The sequence below is a fragment of the Scophthalmus maximus genome, chromosome 22 (assembly GCF_022379125.1).
Source record: "Scophthalmus maximus strain ysfricsl-2021 chromosome 22, ASM2237912v1, whole genome shotgun sequence".
Classification (NCBI taxonomy): domain Eukaryota; kingdom Metazoa; phylum Chordata; class Actinopteri; order Pleuronectiformes; family Scophthalmidae; genus Scophthalmus; species Scophthalmus maximus.
In genome coordinates this window covers 13,494,110-13,516,031 of record NC_061536.1, presented here as the reverse complement: position 1 = coordinate 13,516,031, position 21,922 = coordinate 13,494,110, and the positions used below count along the sequence as shown (strand labels likewise).

At 39.2% G+C, this 21,922-nt stretch overlaps 2 protein-coding genes across 3 annotated transcripts; both read right to left on the bottom strand.

The window, feature by feature from the left end:
- Window positions 1-666: 666 nt before the first annotated feature.
- On the bottom strand, window positions 667-8,718 carry LOC124849783 (major histocompatibility complex class I-related gene protein-like). Of its 2 annotated transcripts, XM_047330386.1 has the most exons (9): window positions 8,670-8,718; window positions 8,070-8,216; window positions 7,104-7,370; window positions 5,247-5,525; window positions 4,544-4,846; window positions 3,491-3,595; window positions 3,172-3,189; window positions 2,600-2,674; window positions 667-2,276 (listed from the first exon to the last, which is right to left on the bottom strand). In XM_047330386.1, the coding sequence occupies exons 2-8, from the start codon at window positions 8,119-8,121 to the stop codon at window positions 2,622-2,624; spliced, it is 1,077 nt and encodes a 358-aa protein (XP_047186342.1). In that variant the 5' UTR covers window positions 8,122-8,216; window positions 8,670-8,718; the 3' UTR covers window positions 667-2,276; window positions 2,600-2,621. The 2 variants fall into 2 exon arrangements, with proteins under 2 accessions (XP_047186342.1, XP_047186343.1); XM_047330387.1 differs by lacking the exon at window positions 8,670-8,718 and having other exon boundaries at window positions 8,070-8,242.
- Window positions 8,719-11,941: 3,223 nt separating this feature from the next.
- Window positions 11,942-19,150, bottom strand: LOC118292361 (class I histocompatibility antigen, F10 alpha chain-like). Its single transcript, XM_047330390.1, has 8 exons — window positions 18,949-19,150; window positions 17,989-18,249; window positions 16,516-16,794; window positions 15,811-16,113; window positions 14,759-14,863; window positions 14,440-14,457; window positions 13,868-13,942; window positions 11,942-13,544 (listed from the first exon to the last, which is right to left on the bottom strand). The coding sequence occupies exons 1-7, from the start codon at window positions 18,998-19,000 to the stop codon at window positions 13,899-13,901; spliced, it is 1,062 nt and encodes a 353-aa protein (XP_047186346.1). The 5' UTR covers window positions 19,001-19,150; the 3' UTR covers window positions 11,942-13,544; window positions 13,868-13,898.
- Between the last annotated feature and the right edge of the window lie 2,772 nt (window positions 19,151-21,922).

Sequence of the window (21,922 nt, the reverse complement as noted above, 5' to 3'; positions counted from 1 at the left end):
AAACTTTAGTTTATGCTACCAATTATTAAGTATTAAAAATACATTTGATTGCAGAGGAAAATCTAATTCCCCTAACTCAATGTAGTTTGTTCATTTGAAGTTGTCGTAACTCAAAAATGATTGATGCAATTTTTGATCTCTCAAATCTCACACACTCACAGAAATCAGTTGTTCCCTAAATACGCCTGCTCGTTTTCATCGACATCCATGAATGATTCCCTGGGAAACAGGTGGAAAAAAACTTAAGATAGACGGCCTATATCGCAATGTCGAGGAAGTGTTCAAGTGAAAGAATCTGTTCAGTTTTGTTTGTGTAATCCTGCTGACTGATAAACGGACACAGGTGAAAACATGAACCTCCTTGATAGAGATAGTAAGAAGTGGGAAAAAAGTCTTATCTGTCCTTTTTCAGCTAATATTCATATTCATAGATCTGTGGCTCCACTCAGCTCGACGAATCACAGACAGACATCGAGGACATTTGGATTATCAGGGACTTTACTGAAAAGCAAAAGGAATGAAACAACAACGCAACGTAACTTAATATTCATCTATATGTCCCAACACAAATCATTTTGAGCATCGCTGTTCAATCTCTACACAATAAAAACAAAAACTTGAAGCTGCCCGGATTCTTGTGATTTTAAATGAAGTTTCATTTTTTTCAAAGTTGCCTTCAATATTTAATTTATGGTGGCAAAAAACAAACGTTTACGTTTTGACCAGAGTGGAGACCAGGCAGGGTAAGAACGGGGTCTACTGATCATTTCTGCAGGGGCTGCTACAAGCTAAGCCGCCTCTCATCTCTCTTCAACAGAAATGTGACGTTCTGAATGTGTTTTGATGGAATATAACATGAGAATTCTGGCTCTGTGGTCATTGCACATTTGGGGCGGCAGTGGTTGGGAGGATTAAGAGGATCGTCCATTAACACAAAGGTCGGTGGTTCAATCCCTGGCTGCTCCTGTCCGCAGGACAATGTCCTCGGGCAAGACACTGAACCCTACGTTGCCCCTGGCGACTGTGCCGACAGTGTGTGAATGATGTGCGATAAGTTTTTATACTTATGAATGATAAATGATCAGAAAAAAAGATCATTAGTCAGCACAACTGTAGGTGAGTTTCTTTCAAATGTTGCAGATTGAGTTGGCCTCAGAATTCACAAATCTGCTTTATAATTAAACTTTTCATTTTTGCAGTGTAGATGTTTACAAAGACAAGACAGAAAAGCTCCATGTCCGGAACACGAGAACAAAATACTTTCCGAACATTTACATCAGTGTGCTGAGAATCTTAAACTACCCCTCAACCCTTCACAGCAAAAATTAAAGTATAATATTTAAGAACAAACCAAAACATGGATATTATGAGCCAAAAAAACAATATCTGAATCAAAAAAACACTTTTAACGTTAAACAGTTTTAAAGAAATATATAAACAGAATATTTACACATCTGGAAAATAAGTGTGTTGTATGTGTTTGTGTTGTGCATGTCTGTGTCTAGGGGTGGGGAATGTATTGATACAACCTATCATTGCATTATTTGTTTTCTGGAAACTATATTAATAGAGATGGTAGATGGTGTCCAATTATCACAATGAGTCACCAGAGTGATGCAAAACTCCATCCCCCTGCTGCTCTGCTCAGAGACTCAGGGGACTGGAGTCCATCACTGGACAAGAGGAGGTTTACAGATCATCACCAGTCATAACGCAGAGAGAAAACATTTACAGCCACAGGATTTGCTTTGATTTTATACAACGAGAACCAAAGAAAAGGCTTTCTCAGAACAAATCATGTAGAAAACTCTACCCAGGAGTATAAATATGGAAAATGTATGTAAAGAATATGGGTGTCTAGGTATTTATGTTTATTATTTAGAATGATTGTACGAGGATGCCCCAACACCAGGAAAATTAAACGATTTTGGATTTTTGTTTAAAATTATCCCACAGATCTTTAAATTACTTGTGTGAACAGTGTTGTGATGTTTTCATTGTTTTTAACTTTGTGTTTTATTTCTCTCGGGGTCAAGAAAAAACAATCATCCTCATTTGATTGACCGACATTTAAGGAAACATTTAATCTGAGGCAATTCCACATTTCTTATTTTTAACTAAACGATCAAAATTATTTGTCCAAATTTGTTTTTCTTCTTCCTTAAATTGTGTTCTTTGTATTTCAATCAATGAACATCTGCTGCCTGATACTCGACCCTGAGAATTCACGATGAGAATGATGAATCCTTGTTCCAGTGCAAATCGTTTCCATAAACCTAGAGAGACAAAAAATTACATTAAGTAAGACAAATAATAATAAATTTCATTTATAGATTACCATATAGGTTTGGACATTTAAATCCACAAAGTCACATCTTTAATATATTTACAAAATCACTGAGCCCTAATATATCCAGTCATTTAAATGCTAAACTGAGTTTTTAACATTCATTTGTTTCATCAAACTTTTAATTGATTTATTTCTTCATGACTGATTGATTTGTTTCTATAAACTACTAGGAGTAGCATAGGTTTCATACATAATCACATGAAGGTTATTTTGCACACACATCTCTGTTTAACATGTGAAGCAACTCACAGCGTTCAGGGACGTTGGTTCATCATTCATTTTCTTCTGGATTCAGCTGCTCCATGACCCCTGCGTTGTTTACAGCTGTAAGATCAGAAACACATTGTTAGTAGACATTCTCCTCTGAATATTTAGAAATGTTATATTACATCTACAGTTCCCATTGCTTAAAAATTCACTTCCCCATCACTAAGTATCCAGTCACACTTCTGTAGTGACGTCATTCATCTATGTATTCAAGCTACGTGCTATATGAATAATAATTTTATTCATAAAGCACCTTTCAGAAGTAGCTTCACAAAAGGCTTTCACAAAACATACAAATCAAAGACAATTAAAATCAGCATTCCAACAATAATACGGTTTTCAGGTCACATATCTGTATAAAAAAAGATATAAAAAGACAATATAAATATATATTGTATCTATATGCTGTCAAACACTAATCTTCTGGGGGTGGATGGTTTTATTAAACTGGACATGTTAGTACTTTGACTATGTGTGCTGTGTGAATATGACATGATAACTTCATAAAACAAATACATATATAAAAAGAATACAGAATAGAAAGTTTTACTCACGAGATGGAGGGCGTTTGGCTGAAATGGAAAGAAAATACAAACAATTGAATTAGTGACTAACTGACACATAAATCACTTGCACCTTTTCTTTAGATATTGAATAACTTATTTTCCTATATTCGCTCCCTTACATCCTCATGCTACAGTATCATGAAGCTGTGGCTCTAAACGCTGCAGCTCTTTCTGCTGGTTGAAGCAGATTCTGTGTGTGTGAGGAACTTTAGTGTGTTTAACTTTTGCGATCGGGATGAAGAATAAACTTCACCATTTAAAATACCACGGAAAAAAATGAGACAATGTCTCCGAGTTGGTCTCTCACCGTTGCTCCTTCTGTACATGAAGACTCCAATGGCAGCGATGGCGAGAGCAAGAACGGCCACTGCGACGATGACGATGATGATGGTGGTCATGTCAGTGGGCTTCTCTGTTGAGCAACACAACAGACCAATCAGGACAACGGCAATTTAGTCTGAATACAGACACTAAATACGTTTGTTTGTTTTTTAGTTTCAATCTTTATCGCTGCTTATCTGGACATAATTACTGTATCTTTGATTCTTTATGTTTGTCTGGCTTTGTCCTTTTGAACAGTGAACATACCTGGCCAATAAACTTAACTCTTATTGATTTGTACATAGATACGCCAGCTATTAAACTATTTCATCCACTCATCTTCTAAAACAGACCAGTGGTAAAGTTAAAATGGTGGCTTTAATATATATATATATGTCAAGATTGTTACACAAGGCCAGAAAAAAAAACCTGCAGAGGAATTTAATTTAATTATGCAATTATAAAGGTGGCAATTTTCAAAATAAAAAATTATGACAATAACGAAATCCCATTTTATGGTTGATAATGTTCTTTTTTAATCAAAGGTAAGTGAACAATATGACAACCAGTACAAAATCTTGGTTGTGGACATCTTAAAACTCTGATGTAAGACTAAATTCAACTTATTCAGGGATTGGTCAGAGTCACATGATGATCCGGAGGTGGGGCACTGGTTTAACACTGATCTAAATTTAGAAATAAATAAAACAAAAGACACGTCCGCCGAGGCGGAGTGGTTTTGTTCTATCTAACAATGGCGAAGAGAAGAAATTCCTGAATCCTGACACTGATCCTCATCACTCTCAACATTTAATGGGTTATTTCTCGGGTCAAGACAAATCCGTCCATTCGTTTTTGTGTAATCACGCAAACAGACAAACACACAAACCAACAAACAGAAGCGAAAACAAAACCTTGGATAAAAGAAAATGACCCTAAACAACAAACGTGTCCTGCGTCAGAACACATGAGCTTCAGGACTTTCACAGCACATCAGATGTCTGTTTCCCACCTTCGTCACCTCTGATTCAAGTCTTACCTCTGTTGGTCCGGATCACGTCTTTGTCCAGTACTTTGACGATATCCTCCGTCACACCAGAGAGCTGGAACACACATTGGTACTTCCCCCAGTCCCCAGGAGCGACCGATGACACCTTCAGGTCAGTGCTCATCTGGAAGGTCCCGTCATGGTTGGGCAGGACCTCTCCATGGTCCACGTCCTCGTGAAGGTCCTCTCCATCTTTCCTCCAGAGCAACATGGCACTGTTGGGGTAGAAACCTGTGGCGTGGCAGGACACTGGAGACGAGGGAGACTTCTGGAGGAGGGACACCGAGGGAAGCTCTGGGGAGTAAACACAGAGACAGTTTGTACTTTCTTATAATTTACTACATACTAATATCACCGTTCATGCTTGATGTCATTTATCTTGCATTAGTTGTGTCTGTTAATATAAGAAGAAGAAATGTGGGATGGGAGCGAGAGACGGGTTAGAAAAGATAATGATGGAAAGACAGTGATGGAGAGAGAGAGAGAGATTGATGAAGACGGAAAGAGGAAGACAAACATGGAGGAAAAGGGAGAGAATAAATATGAAGGAGTGAGATTGAAAAAAGAAGAAGAAAAAAGAGAGAGAGGCAGAGATGAAGAGAGGTGATAGGAGGAAGAGAAACATGAACAAACTGTAAATAAGAAATGAAGGATACATATAAACATAACGTTCATGAAGATCATGTGATTTTACCTGTTCTCTGCAGAGATCTCGCCCCAAAGTTCACGAACTTCTTCAGCCACTTAGGACACAAATGAGTTAAGAAGTTCTTATCATATGTGAGTCGAGCTTTATCAGCATTCCACTTGTTTTTGGTGATGACAGCCCGTTGTACTGGAGCGATCCACGTCTCTGTCTTCAGGTCCAATGCTATGAAGTCTTCTCCATCATAACCATACTGTTGATAACCTTTAACTTCTCCAGTCTCATTGTCCCATTCACAGCCGTACATGTTCTGGAAGATGTGGACACCTGAGAGAGACAGAGACTGTTGAGTGACTCAGCAGGTGACATCACATCTTCACCACACACACACACACACACACACAGACACACACTCACACACACACACACACACACACACACACACACACACACACACACACACACACACACACATTAATTAATTCATCAATTAATTGTTGAAACTGTAATACATCAGAAAGTCGTGAAAATGTCTGTCACTGTACATAATTTATATTGAATTATAATATTTGAGGAACAGGAACCTGCAAAACAGTTTATATTTCTGATTGATAAAATACAATCATCTAATCATTTAAAAATCGTTTTTCAATTAATTTTTTGTTGATTACGTGATTACAGTAATCAACTAATATTGTTTCTGCACTATATTCACTATTGGACAGATTGTTTTGAGAATGTGCACAATTAATATTTAGCACTTTTTGACATGTTAACACAATTTTAATTCAGATTGCTTTGGATGGATTAAACTGTTGTACACACACATTTCTGTTCATATTCAAAATCAACAGATTGTAAGTATTCGTTGATTCAGCTGACGCGAACGTTGCCGTCGGTTACTCGCTCCCACACTCGTCCACGATGTTCGACATGAGGTACAACCTGATGATGGGCTACCGTGACAACACAGTGTGTGACACATGCAGTGTTTGTTTTATTCTTTCAGTGACGGAGAGAAGAGGACTGTTCTGTTCTGAACTTTGATTAACGCTCTCTAATGACTTCAGTGTCTGTTACTTTGTGAACTGTTCAGCTTTGTCAAACTTAGATTTAAAGTTTTCCCTGCGAGGTTGGTGACGGCCGAGTCCGTGAGCTTTGACCTCAAACTTTAGCTGCATTGTTTTCCATCACTTTGTGCATTTTTAATTGTTAATCATGTTAAAAATATAACATTAGTACAAGAAAAATCAGCGAGCAGGCTCTTAGTGCAAGTTACCACAGTCGCCTTGTTTATAAAGTATGAGGAAGCTAAACTATGTGGTAAAGAGTTTTCTCTTTAAATCAGTTTGACAGTTTATTTTAATGGAGCTGTTTCGTATTTGACCTGTTGATTTGGTATCAGAGGAGTTAGTCACAGTGAGTAGAACTCACACTCACTCTCATCATCATGTAACTAAGCAGAACTTTCTTCCTTCAGACATTAAACCAGGTTTTAACATCATGGCCACAGTTTTACTGTTTGTCACAATTAACTCAACCGTCATTTAACCCTTGAAGTCTGTTCCTTTTAAAATCCTTCCTAGTTGATCACGACACCTGCACTGTGGCCACGTCAAGGGATTACATTCAGTCTGTCGGTAGATTATGGGATGGCGTGAGTGGTACAACCTGTGATCTGATTGAAATGTTTCCCAGGTCGTCTCGTCACTCAGGTTTGGTTCATGAAAACGTATTTGTAACAGTGTTCACATGCACAAGTGACACGTGACAGTTTGAGAAACCAGGCAGTGATCGTCTCTGTCAGCTGTGTGTGTGTGTGTGTGTGTGTGTGTGTGTGTGAGTGATACTTTGCAGCAAAGCAGGAAAACAACATGTTTCCAGTAGAAAGTGAAACAAACAAACCTCCAGTTTGGTTGAAGCGCTGCTTTAGGATTCCAATGTTGTTTTTGAACCACTGCTGGTGACCCAAAAGGCCTCTAGTCTGACTCTCCCAGTACTGTGCATCTGCTGCTGTTGCCTCTGACATCCAGTCCTGTCTGGGTTCTGCTTTCATTGTGTTGCTGTCGTAGTGGAACATCTGAACTTCATCCACCAAACCAACAGCCACAAACTCAGGGAAGTTTGGGACTTGAGAGGATCCAGTGTAGAAAAACTTCAGAGAGTGAGTCACTGCAAGAAACGGTTCAAGTCATCAGACTTTAGATTTCAACTTTTCATACAGAACACGACGTCACGAACAACCGAGACTGAAGGATGAAGAAACACTTTGTGTCCATATGCTTCATGACATGTCGTCACTATTCATGTGATCGCGTGTTGGTCCGAACTGTGTCGATCTTTATTAATGGTAATGAATTAAAAAATAACACAAAGGTTAACGATGAAAGAGAGAAACAAGACAATACACGTTTCAAGAAGAGAATAAAGGCTCTTACACAGAGGACCAATGAGATAACAGACATCCATTTAAGGGTCGCGGGCTGGAGCCAATCCCAGCTGACATTGGGCGAGAGGCGGGATTCACCCTGGACAGGTCGCCAGCCTATCGCAGGGCCACATACAGAGATGATAATCGCCAATGAACCTAACTCAGTTCTTCAAGTCTTTGGACTTTGGGAAGAACCCGGAGAGAACCCATGCATACATGGGGAGAACATGCAAACTCCACACAGAGAGGCCCTGGTTGGTTTGAACCGGGACTCAAACCCACAACCCTCATGCTGTGAGGCGGAAGTGCGAACCACCGTGCAGCCTTTAAGATAATGTCTTTTTAAAACATCATTAAACATGTGTTAAGTACTGGAACTACACGTCACAGACTACAAACCCTTCAATCAGCAGATCGACGCTTGTTCAAGTGGAACTCACCTGCCGTCGCGCCGTGTGCTCCCAGAAGAAGCAGGAGGATCAATGTGTCCATGTCTGAAGATGTCACTCAGGTGAAGAAGTGAGAGATGATTCTGTCAGAGGAAGATGATTCTCTGTCCAGAGGAAGATGATTCTGTCAGAGGAAGACTCACACTGTCTCCAGTGAAGATGATTCTCTGTCAGAGGAAGACTCACACTGTCTCCAGTGAAGATGATTCTCTGTCAGAGGAAGACTCACACTGTCTCCAGTGAAGATGATTCTCTGTCAGAGGAAGACTCACACTGTCTCCATTGAAGATGATTCTCTGTCCAGAGGAAGACTCACACTGTCTCCAGTGAAGATGATTCTCTGTCAGAGGAAGACTCACACTGTCTCCATTGAAGATGATTCTCTGTCCAGAGGAAGACTCACACTGTCTACAGTGAAGATGATTCTGTCAGAGGAAGACTCACACTGTCTCCAGTGAAGATGATTCTCTGTCCAGAGGAAGACTCACACTGTCTCCAGTGAAGATGATTCTCTGTCAGAGGAATACTCACACTGTCTCCAGTGAAGCTGATTCTCTGTCAGAGGAAGACTCACACTGTCTCCAGTGAAGCTGATTCTCTGTCCAGAGGAAGACTCACACTGTCTCCAGTGAAGATGATTCTCTGTCAGAGGAAGACTCACACTGTCTCCAGTGAAGATCATTCTCTGTCCAGAGGAAGACTCACACTGTCTCCAGTGAAGACAATTCTCTGTCCAGAGGAAGACTCACACTGTCTCCAGTGAAGATCATTCTCTGTCAGAGGAAGACTCACACTGTCTCCAGTGAAGATCATTCTCTGTCCAGAGGAAGACTCACACTGTCTCCAGTGAAGATGATTCTGTTAGAGGAAGACTCACACTGTCTCCAGTGAAGCTGATTCTTTCAGAGGAAGACTCACACTGTTTCCAGTGAAGATGATTCTCTGTCAGAGGAAGACTCACACTGTCTCCAGTGAAGATCATTCTCTGTCCAGAGGAAGACTCACACTGTCTCCAGTGAAGATCATTCTCTGTCCAGAGGAAGACTCACACTGTCTCCAGTGAAGACGATTCTCTATCCAGAGGAAGACTCACACTGTCTCCAGTGAAGATGATTCTGTTAGAGGAAGACTCACACTGTCTCCAGTGAAGACGATTCTCTATCCAGAGGAAGACTCACACTGTCTCCAGTGAAGACGATTCTCTATCCAGAGGAAGTCTCACACTGTCTCCAGTGAAGATGATTCTCTGTCAGAGGAAGACTCACACTGTCTCCAGTGAAGATGATTCTCTGTCAGAGGAAGACTCACACTGTCTCCAGCTGCGACAAAAGCGAACAAGTGAGCGGACAAACCCTGAGGGGCGTGGACATCCGCCTCCGTCTCGACCAATGGGGATTTAGCATTGGCCTCGACGTCACTTAACTCTGGGTAGAACTGACCAGTTCAGATTGTCAACGAAAACGAAAGTTAAAAACCCCCAAATGTGCTCATGTCAGCCGGTGATGTTATAACTTGATGTGTTCAGACGTGATGTTATAACTTGATGTGTTCAGACGTGATGTTATAACTTGATGTGTTCAGACGTGATATTATAACTTGATGTGTTCAATGTGTGTTCAGGTTGATGTGATGTGATTTGCCTCTAACTGAGAGTTCATCAGTTCAAGTGTGGCGTCGTGGTCTCTGACGTCACAGTGAGATTGCTTTTAGCAATGAAAAGTGCTCTATAAATGAAATTTATTATAATAATTAGTATTGTAATTAAACGTAGTGAAGTGCTCCCCCTGCTGGTTCATACCTCCTGATGTACAGTAATCTCAGGGTGGACTGGGACCTGGTCCTGGGCACAATTATACACATCATATTTTGGTTTTGCTGCACATTAAGGGTCACATTGAGTCATACGGCCAATAAATCATTTAAGTTATCAGACCACTTGTCACTTCTTTTATATATATATTTTTATATCATGTGCAGGATTGTTGGTGGAGGTGAGCGCTCGACAAAGTGCCGCTTGTATAGTTAAATTAGGGATTTATCTTTAAAAGATCTATGGAAATAGATACAGAGGAGCATGAGCATCTTATATCCATCTCTGATAAAGTAAGACCTTAACAATAGTCCAGGCAAAAATCAGCACAACTGTCGAGACAGAAAATATAACAAAACCAGGTAGTCAACACAAAGCCATAATTCACTTTGTGTTGGTTTTTGTTTGGTTCATTTTAAAGAGCGTTGAAAAGCTTCTTCCACACAAGTGTCAGATCCCTCAGCTGCTCCACAGGATGAAAACTGCTCAGACCAGAGAAACTTAACTCCACTGTTGTTGTTGGAAAACCTGATGCTGCTTTTCATTTGGCTGTGGCTGCGTTTCATTTCTACTTACTGGTCTTGAAGACGCGGTATATTTTGTGGTGACATTAATATTCACAGATGGTTGTTACGTGACTGTGGCCCCAGTCCTTCACACCACACCAGCATTCGATCCTCAGAGAGCTGTTCTGATGAATGAGCCAACATCCGTGTCCATGTTACAATGTTGTTTAAATACTGACCGCCTGCTGCAGAAACACGTTTATCATGTTCCGTGTGAAAATGATCTAAATGCTCTTCACTGTGTTGTGGTAGAAAAAGCTGCAGGACCTCGGGAAGATTGGCGGCCAATGAAAGTTGATATTTACTGAGCACCATCTTGGAACTTTGTCACTGTTTTAGAAAAGGTTTTAGAAAATTATTATAAAACTGGAGTTAACAGATTTGACATGTTTGGCATTTTGCTTTTAAAAATGTAAAGGCCTATAACTTTGCTGTGATGGCATAATTGATTTGTTGGCACAATAGCATGATCCACTTTGCTTACTACTTGATTTCACAAGGCTTCATTTGTGGGTGCATTTAAATTTGTGTTGTTTGAGGGTTTTTTTTCAAGATTTAAATATCATGTTTTCAAATACACAAATATAACTGCAGTTCAAAATAAAAGTTAATTTCCTAATAATTTTGTTCTTGAATGAATTCTTTTCATAAAAGCTGCTACATGAACAGCAACATGAAAAACCTAAAAAGTGCTGAAGATAATCTAAATGGAGCAACTTATTTTTTTAACAGTTGTTAACGTTATTAACTTATAAAAGATCATTTGAAATAATGTGGAAAACTATTGGGAGTGACTTAATTTGAATGAGTAATCAACCTAAAAACTTTAGTTTATGCTTCCAATTATTAAGTATTAAAAATACATTTGATTGCAGAGGAAAATCTAATTCCCCTAACTCAATGTAGTTTGTTCATTTGAAGTTGTCGTAACTCAAAAATGATTGATGCAATTTTTGATCTCTCAAATCTCACACACTCACAGAAATCAGTTGTTCCCTAAATACGCCTGCTCGTTTTCATCGACATCCATGAATGATTCCCTGGGAAACAGGTGGAAAAAAACTTAAGATAGACGGCCTATCTCGCAATGTCGAGGAAGTGTTCAAGTGAAAGAATCTGTTCAGTTTTGTTTGTGTAATCCTGCTGACTGATAAACGGACACAGGTGAAAACATGAACCTCCTTGATAGAGATAGTAAGAAGTGGGAAAAAAGTCTTATCTGTCCTTTTTCAGCTAATATTCATATTCATAGATCTGTGGCTCCACTCAGCTCGACGAATCACAGACAGACATCGAGGACATTTGGATTATCAGGGACTTTACTGAAATGCAAAAGGAATGAAACAACAATGCAACGTAACTTAATATTCATCTATATGTCCCAACACAAATCATTTTGAGCATCGCTGTTCAATCTCTACACAATAAAAACCAAAACTTGAAGCTGCCCGGATTCTTGTGATTTTAAATGAAGTTTCATTTTTTTCAAAGTTGCCTTCAATATTTAATTTATGGTGGCAAAAAACAAACGTTTACGTTTTGACCAGAGTGGAGACCAGGCAGGGTAAGAACGGGGTCTACTGATCATTTCTGCAGGGGCTGCTACAAGCTAAGCCGCCTCTCATCTCTCTTCAACAGAAATGTGACGTTCTGAATGTGTTTTGATGGAATATAACATGAGAATTCTGGCTCTGTGGTCATTGCACATTTGGGGCGGCAGTGGTTGGGAGGATTAAGAGGATCGTCCATTAACACAAAGGTCGGTGGTTCAATCCCTGGCTGCTCCTGTCCGCAGGACAATGTCCTCGGGCAAGACACTGAACCCTACGTTGCCCCTGGCGACTGTGCCGACAGTGTGTGAATGATGTGCGATAAGTTTTTATACTTATGAATGATAAATGATCAGAAAAAAAGATCATTAGTCAGCACAACTGTAGGTGAGTTTCTTTCAAATGTTGCAGATTGAGTTGGCCTCAGAATTCACAAATCTGCTTTATAATTAAACTTTTCATTTTTGCAGTGTAGATGTTTACAAAGACAAGACAGAAAAGCTCCATGTCCAGAACACGAGAACAAAATACTTTACGAACATTTACATCAGTGTGCTGAGAATCTTAAACTACCCCTCAACCCTTCACAGCTAAAATTAAAGTATAATGTTTAAGAACAAACCAAAACATGGATATTATGAGCCAAAAAAACAATATCTGAATCAAAAAAACACTTTTAACGTTAAACAGTTTTAAAGAAATATATAAACAGAATATTTACACATCTGTGTTGTATGTGTTTGTGTTGTGCGTGTCTGTGTCTAGGGGTGGGCAATGTATTGATACAACCTATCATTGCATTATTTGTTTTCTGGAAACTATATTAATAGAGATGGAAGATGGTGTCCAATTATCACAATGAGTCACCAGAGTGATGCAAAACTCCATCCATCCCCCTGCTGCTCTGCTCAGAGACTCAGGGGACTGGAGTTCATCACTGGACAAGAGGAGGTTTACAGATCATCACCAGTCATAACGCAGAGAGAAAACATTTACAGCCACAGGATTTGCTTTGATTTTATACAACGAGAACCAAAGAAAAGGCTTTCTCAGAACAAATCATGTAGAAAACTCTACCCAGGAGTATAAATATGGAAAATGTATGTAAAGAATATGGGTGTCTAGGTATTTATGTTTATTATTTAGAATGATTGTACGAGGATGCCCCAACACCAGGAAAATTAAACGATTTTGGATTTTTGTTTAAAATTATCCCACAGATCTTTAAATTACTTGTGTGAACAGTGTTGTGATGTTTTCATTGTTTTTAACTTTGTGTTTTATTTCTCTCGGGGTCAAGAAAAAACAATCATCCTCATTTGATTGACCGACATTTAAGGAAACATTTAATCTGAGGCAATTCCACATTTCTTATTTTTAACTAAACGATCAAAATTATTTGTCCAAATTTGTTTTTCTTCTTCCTTAAATTGTGTTCTTTGTATTTCAATCAATGAACATCTGCTGCCTGATACTCGACCCTGAGAATTCACGATGAGAATGATGAATCCTTGTTCCAGTGCAAATCGTTTCCATAAACCTAGAGAGACAAAAAATTACATTAAGTAAGACAAATAATAATAAATTTCATTTATAGATTACCATATAGGTTTGGACATTTAAATCCACAAAGTCACATCTTTAATATATTTACAAAATCACTGAGCCCTAATATATCCAGTCATTTAAATGCTAAACTGAGTTTTTAACATTCATTTGTTTCATCAAATTTTTAATTGATTTATTTCTTTATGACTGATTCATTTGTTTCTATAAACTACTACGAGTAGCATAGGTTTCATACATAATCACATGAAGGTTATTTTGCACACACATCTCTGTTTAACATGTGAAGCAACTCACAGCGTTCAGGGACGTTGGTTCATCATTCATTTTATTTTGGATTCAGCTGCTCCATGACCCCTGCGTTGTTTACAGCTGTAAGATCAGAAACACATTGTTAGTCCACATTCTCCTCTGAATATTTAGAAATGTTATATTACATCTACAGTTCCCATTGCTTAAAAATTCACTTCCCCATCACTAAGTATCCAGTCACACTTCTGTAGTGACGTCATTCATCTATGTATTCAAGCTACGTGCTATATGAATAATAATTTTATTCATATAGCACCTTTCAGAAGTAGCTTCACAAAAGGCTTTCACAAAACATACAAATCAAAGACAATTAAAATCAGCATTCCAACAATAATACGGTTTTCAGGTCACATATCTGTATAAAAAAAGATATAAAAAGACAATATAAATATATATTGTATCTATATGCTGTCAAACACTAATCTTCTGGGGGTGGATGGTTTTATTAAACTGGACATGTTAGTACTTTGACTATGTGTGCTGTGTGAATATGACATCATAACTTCATAAAACAAATACATATATAAAAAGAATACAGAATAGAAAGTTTTACTCACGAGATGGAGGGCGTTTGGCTGAAATGGAAAGAAAATACAAACAATTGAATTAGTGACTAACTGACACATAAATCACTTGCACCTTTTCTTTAGATATTGAATAACTTATTTTCCTATATTCGCTCCCTTACATCCTCATGCTACAGTATCATGAAGCTGTGGCTCTAAACGCTGCAGCTCTTTCTGCTGGTTGAAGCAGATTCTGTGTGTGTGAGGAACTTTAGTGTGTTTAACTTTTGCGATCGGGATGAAGAATAAACTTCACCATTTAAAATACCAGGGAAAAAAATGAGACAATGTCTCAGAGTTGGTCTCTCACCGTTGCTCCTTCTGTACATGAAGACTCCAATGGCAGCGATGGCGAGAGCAAGAACGGCCACTGCGACGATGACGATGATGATGGTGGTCATGTCAGTGGGCTTCTCTGTTGAGCAACACAACAGACCAATCAGGACAACGGCAATTTAGTCTGAATACAGACACTAAATACGTTTGTTTGTTTTTTAGTTTCAATCTTTATCGCTGCTTATCTGGACATAATTACTGTATCTTTGATTCTTTATGTTTGTCTGGCTTTGTCCTTTTGAACAGTGAACATACCTGGCCAATAAACTTAACTCTTATTGATTTGTACATAGATACGCCAGCTATTAAACTATTTCATCCACTCATCTTCTAAAATAAACCAGTGGTAAAGTTAAAATGGTGGCTTTAACATATATATATGTCAAGATTGTTACACAAGGCAAGAAAAAAAAAACCTGCAGAGGAATTAAATTTAATTATGCAATTATTAAGGTGGCAATTTTCAAAATAAAAAATTATCACAATAACAAAATCCCATTTTACGGTTGATAATGTTCTTTTTTAATCAAAGGTAAGTGAACAATATGACAACCAGTACAAAATCTTAGTTGTGGACATCTTAAAACTCTGATGTAAGACTAAATTCAACTTATTCAGGGATTGGTCAGAGTCACATGATGATCCGGAGGTGGGGCACTGGTTTAACACTGATCTAAATTTAGAAATAAATAAAACAAAAGACACGTCCGCCGAGGCGGAGTGGTTTTGTTCTATCTAACAATGGCGAAGAGAAGAAATTCCTGAATCCTGACACTGATCCTCATCACTCTCAACATTTAATGGGTTATTTCTCGGGTCAAGACAAATCCGTCCATTCGTTTTTGTGTAATCACGCAAACAGACAAACACACAAACCAACAAACAGAAGCGAAAACAAAACCTTGGATAAAAGAAAATGACCCTAAACAACAAACGTGTCCTGCGTCAGAACACATGAGCTTCAGGACTTTCACAGCACATCAGATGTCTGTTTCCCACCTTCGTCACCTCTGATTCAAGTCTTACCTCTGTTGGTCCGGATCACGTCTTTGTCCAGTACTTTGACGATATCCTCCGTCACACCAGAGAGCTGGAACACACATTGGTACTTCCCCCAGTCCCCAGGAGCGACCGATGACACCTTCAGGTCAGTGCTCATCTGGAAGGTCCCGTCATGGTTGGGCAGGACCTCTCCATGGTCCACGTCCTCGTGAAGGTCCTCTCCATCTTTCCTCCAGAGCAACATGGCACTGTTGGGGTAGAAACCTGTGGCGTGGCAGGACACTGGAGACGAGGGAGACTTCTGGAGGAGGGACACCGAGGGAAGCTCTGGGGAGTAAACACAGAGACAGTTTGTACTTTCTTATAATTTACTACATACTAATATCACCGTTCATGCTCGATGTCATTTATCTTGCATTAGTTGTGTCTGTTAATATAAGAAGAAGAAATGGGAGATGGGAGCGAGAGACGGGTTAGAAAAGATAATGATGGAAAGACAGGGATGGAGAGAGAGAGAGAGATTGATGAAGACGGAAAGAGGAAGACAAACATGGAGGAAAAGGGAGAGAATAAATATGAAGGAAAGAGATTGAAAAAAGAAGAAGAAAAAAGAGAGAGAGAGGCAGAGATGAAGAGAGGAGATAGGAGAAAGAGAAACGTGAACAAACTGTAAATAAGAAATGAAGGATACATATAAACATAACGTTCATGAAGATCATGTGATTTTACCTGTTCTCTGCAGAGATCTCGCCCCAAAGTTCACGTACTTCTTCAGCCACTTAGGACACAAATGAGTGTAGTAGTTCTTATAATATGCGAGTTCAGCTTTATCAGCATTCCACTTGTTTTTGGTGATGACAGCCCGTTGTACTGGAGCGATCCACGTCTCTGTCCTCAGGTCCAATGCTAAGAAGTCTTCTCCATCATAACCATGCTGATCATAACCTTTAACTTCTCCAGTCTCATTGTCCCATTCACAGCCTAACATCCTCTGGACGATGTGGACACCTGAGAGAGACAGAGACTGTTGAGTGACTCAGCAGGTGACATCCCATCTTCACCACACACACACACACACACACGCACACGCACACGCACACATACACACACACACACACATTAACTAATTCATCAATTAATTGTTGAAACTGTAATATTTCAGAAAGTAGTGAAAATGTCTATTACTGTACATAATTTATATTGAATTATAATATTTGAGGAACATGAACCTGCAAAACAGTTTATATTTCTGATTGATAAAATACAATTGTCTAATCATTTAAAAATTGTTATCAATTAATTTTTTGTTGATTACCTGATTACAGTAATTGACTAATATTTCTGCCCTATATTCACTCTTGGACAGATTGTTTTGAGAATGTGCAAAATTACTGTTTCGTACTTTTTCACAACATTTTGAATTGCTTTGGATGGAATAAACTGTTGTACACACACATTTCTGTTCATATTCAAAATGAACTGCTCATGAATTGTTAATCATGTTAAAAATATAACATTAGTACAAGAAAAATCAGCGAGCAGGCTCTTAGTGCAAGTTACCACAGTCGCCTTGTTTATAAAGTATGAGGAAGCTAAACTATGTGGTAAAGAGTTTTCTCTTTAAATCAGTTTGACAGTTTATTTTAATGGAGCTGTTTCGTATTTGACCTGTTGATTTGGTATCAGAGGAGTTAGTCACAGTGAGTAGAACTCACACTCACTCTCATCATCATGTAACTAAGCAGAACTTTCTTCCTTCAGACATTAAACCAGGTTTTAACATCATGGCCACAGTTTTACTGTTTGTCACAATTAACTCAACCGTCATTTAACCCTTGAAGTCTGTTCCTTTTAAAATCCTTCCTAGTTGATCACGACACCTGCACTGTGGCCACGTCAAGGGATTGCATTTAGTCTGTCGGTAGATTATGGGATGGCGTGAGTGGTACAACCTGTGATCTGATTGAAATGTTTCCCAGGTCGTCTCGTCACTCAGGTTTGGTTCATGAAAACGTATTTGTAACAGTGTTCACATGCACAAGTGACACGTGACAGTTTGAGAAACCAGGCAGTGATCGTCTCTGTCAGCTGTGTGTGTGTGTGTGTGTGTGTGTGTGTGTGTGTGTGTGTGTGTGTGTGAGTGATACTTTGCAGCAAAGCAGGAAAACAACATGTTTCCAGTAGAAAGTGAAACAAACAAACCTCCAGTTTGGTTGAAGCGCTGCTTTGCGATACCAATGTTGTTTTTGAAGTTCTGCTGTTCACCCAAAAAGGTCCTAGTGGTCCTCTCCCAGTACTGTGCATCTGTTGCCTCTGACATCCAGTCCTGTCTGGGTTCTGCTTTCATTGTGTTGCTGTCGTAGTGGATCATCTGAACTTCATCCACCAAACCAACAATCACAAACTCAGGGAAGTTTGGGACTTGAGAGGATGCAGTGTAGAAATACTTCAGAGAGTGAGTCACTGCAAGAAACGGTTCAAGTCATCAGACTTTAGATTTCAACTTTTCATACAGAACACGACGTCACGAACAACCGAGACTGAAGGATGAAGAAACACTTTGTGTCCATATGCTTCATGACATGTCGTCACTATTCATGTGATCGCGTGTTGGTCCGAACTGTGTCGATCTTTATTAATGGTAATGAATTAAGAAATAACACAAAGGTTCACGATGAAAGAGAGAAACAAGACAATACACGTTTCATGAAGAGAATAAAGACTCTCACACAGAGGACCAATGAGATAACAGACATCCATTTAAGGGTCGCGGGCTGGAGCCAATCCCAGCTGACATTGGGCGAGAGGCGGGATTCACCCTGGACAGGTCGCCAGCCTATCACAAGGCCACACACAGAGATGATAATCGCCAATGAACCTAACTCAGTTCTTCAAGTCTTTGGACTGTGGGAAGAACCCGGAGAGAACCCACGCATACACGGGGAGAACATGCAAACCCCACACAGAGAGGCCCTGGTTGGTTTGAACCGGGACTCGAACCCACAACCCTCATGCTGTGAGGCGGAAGTGCGAACTACCGTGCAGCCTTTAAGATAATGTCTTTTTAAAACATCATTAAACATGTGTTAAGTACTGGAACTACACGTCACAGACTACAAACCCTTCAATCAGCAGATCGACGCTTGTTCAAGTGGAACTCACCTGCCGTCGCGCCGTGTGCTCCCAGAAGAAGCAGGAGGATCAATGTGTCCATGTCTGAAGATGTCACTCAGGTGAAGAAGTGAGAGATGATTCTGTCAGAGGAAGATGATTCTCTGTCCAGAGGAAGACTCACACTGTCTCCAGTGAAGATGATTCTCTGTCCAGAGGAAGACTCACACTGTTTCGACACCAGCGAAAAATTGAGCGGACAAACCCTGAGGGGCGTGGACATCCGCCTCCGTCTCGGCCAATGGGGATTTAGCATTGGCCTCGACGTCACTTAACTCTGGGTAGAACTGACCAGTTCAGGTTGTCAACGAAAACGAAAGTTAAAAAACCCCAAATGTGCTCATGTCAGCCGGTGATGTTATAACTTGATTTGTTCAGACGTGATATTATAACTTGATGTGTTCAGACGTGATATTATAACTTGATGTGTTCACACGTGATATTATAACTCGATGTGTTCAGACGTGATATTATAACTTGATGTGTTCAGATGTGATATTATAACTTGATGTGTTCACACGTGATATTATAACTTGATGTGTTCAGACGTGATATTATAACTTGATGTGTTCACACGTGATATTATAACTTGATGTGTTCAGACGTGATATTATAACTTGATGTGTTCAGACGTGATATTATAACTTGATGTGTTCAGATGTGATATTATAACTTGATGTGTTCACACGTGATATTATAACTTGATGTGTTCACACGTGATATTATAACTTACGTGATATTATAACTTGATGTGTTCAGATGTGATATTATAACTTGATGTGTTCAGACGTGATATTATAACTTGATGTGTTCACACGTGATATTATAACTTGATGTGTTCAGACGTGATATTATAACTTGATGTGTTCAGACGTGATATTATAACTTGATGTGTTCTCACGTGATATTATAACTTGATGTGTTCACACGTGATATTATAACTTGATGTTTTCAGATGTGATATTATAACTTGATGTGTTCACACGTGATATTATAACTTGATGTGTTCAGACGTGATATTATAACTCGATGTGTTCAGACGTGATGTTATAACTTGATGTGTTCAGATGTGATATTATAACTTGATGTGTTCACACGTGATATTATAACTTGATGTGTTCAGATGTGATATTATAACTTGATGTGTTCAGACGTGATGTTATAACTTGATGTGTTCACACGTGATATTATAACTTGATGTGTTCAATGTGTGTTCAGGTTGATGTGATGTGATTTGCCTCTAACAGAGAGTTCATCAGTTCAAGTGTGGCGTCGTGGTCGCTGACGTCACAGTGAAATTGCTTTTAGCAATGAAAAGTGCTCTATAAATGAAATTCATTATAATAATTATTATTATAATTAAACATAGTGAAGTGCTCCCCCTGCTGGTTCACACCTCCTGATGTGCAGCAGTACAGTCATCCCAGGGTGGACTGAGGAAGCACAAAAAAAAGGAAAAGAATATATATATATTCCTCCAGGTCTGTTTGTTACTTTTGCAAGTTTTTCAACAACTCAACCGATTTCCACCAAGACTAGCGTCTGGTCCTGGACACAACACATTATATTTAGGTGGGGGCCACTTCCCTTTTCTTTCATATTTTTACCATAAGAAATCATGTTGGTGAAGGTGTGAGCTCCACTGACTACAATTCTAGTTAAATGTGGAATTATGTTCAAGAGATACAGAGGAGCAAGAGCATCTCATTTCAATCGCTGACATGTTTTTTATTTGTCAGTTCAAATGTATTTTGGTGAGTTTCAGTTCAGGCCTTAACATTAGTCTTGGCAAATATCTGGTCAACGGTCAAGACAGACAATATAAAAACACAATAGTTACCACAAAGCCATGATGTATTCATGTTTTTTTTTTTTACATTTGTGAATAAAAAGAAGAATGAAAGCAATACATGTGTCAGATCCCTCAGCTGCTCTACAGGCTGAAAACTGCTCAGACCAGAGAAACTTAACTCCACTGTTGATGTTTGAAAACCTGATGCTGTTTTTCATTTAGCTGTTACTGCGTTTCATTTACATTGTCCGTTCCTTGTCTTTTCATTCAAACTAAAAAGTCAGCAGAAAGTATTTGGGATGTTAAAATCAGCAGCTTTTATTATGGATGTGCGATGATCGCACAGATAGTAAATTGTTGCTTCCTATTGTTTTCAAATTCCAACTCGAAAAGCTGCACAACTGTTACATTGTGTGTCATGTTCTACTTGTATCATGTTGTTGTTGTTGTTTTTTAAAATCTCTGTCTGCAAATTAAATAGAAATAAGCAATTAAACCGGAACCGAATAGATCTGACTCCATTTTTTTCATTTTTTTCCAGTTAGTGTGGATTTCTTATTCGCTCTATGAGACATTACACAGTGTAGAGTTCTCGGACTTAGATGTTATGCCCATGCAAATACGTGCTGCCACACTTGCCACACCTTGTCATGAGATGGCCGACACACAAACACTGTCTCTCTCTCTCTGACCTGCCAATCGGTTTGGTTCCTGACGCACAAATCTTTTTCGTATAGAAGATACACTATGTTATGTGCCTTGATGTATATCTTTGTATGTGGGGCTATCAGCTGCTCTGAAGATGACAGGATACTTCAATTTCATGGGGCAGGCAGAAGTCACGAGTCAAACTGAACCTGCCCAGAAAACAATTTAGATCAACTCCTCTCCTCCGCGTCTCTGTCGAGGGACGACGAGATAGAGAAACTATCTAAACCTGGTCTGAACTACAACTGTGGCTGGAGAGCGACCTCAGTCATGTTGGTGATGGATGAAACAGAAACAGTCTTAGGGCTCCACCAACAGGCAGAAAGAGCACAGACAATAAGCCTGTTTCTGGGAAATCACGTGATGAGTCTCTGTGACACAGAATCTTGGCAAGATTTGCAAAATTTGCCAGGAAGCAAAGGAACTGGTTATGGTTATTGTTGCACTTGTTTATTTGTCCCCGCC

Excerpts from the sequence above, each read along its gene's own strand:
- LOC124849783 (XM_047330386.1), bottom strand. The coding sequence starts at position 8,121 with ATGGACACATTGATCCTCCTGCTTCTTCTGGGAGCACACGGCGCGACG. Across the intron at positions 5,526-7,103 it reads GCGCTTCAACCAAACTGGAG|GTGTCCACATCTTCCAGAAC; the intron begins GTTTGTTTGTTT and ends TGTCTCTCTCAG. Across the intron at positions 4,847-5,246 it reads GAGATCTCTGCAGAGAACAG|AGCTTCCCTCGGTGTCCCTC; the intron begins GTAAAATCACAT and ends TTTACTCCCCAG.
- LOC118292361 (XM_047330390.1), bottom strand. The coding sequence starts at position 19,000 with ATGGACACATTGATCCTCCTGCTTCTTCTGGGAGCACACGGCGCGACG. Across the intron at positions 18,250-18,948 it reads AGCACACGGCGCGACGGCAG|TGACTCACTCTCTGAAGTAT; the intron begins GTGAGTTCCACT and ends CGTTTCTTGCAG. Across the intron at positions 16,795-17,988 it reads GCGCTTCAACCAAACTGGAG|GTGTCCACATCGTCCAGAGG; the intron begins GTTTGTTTGTTT and ends TGTCTCTCTCAG.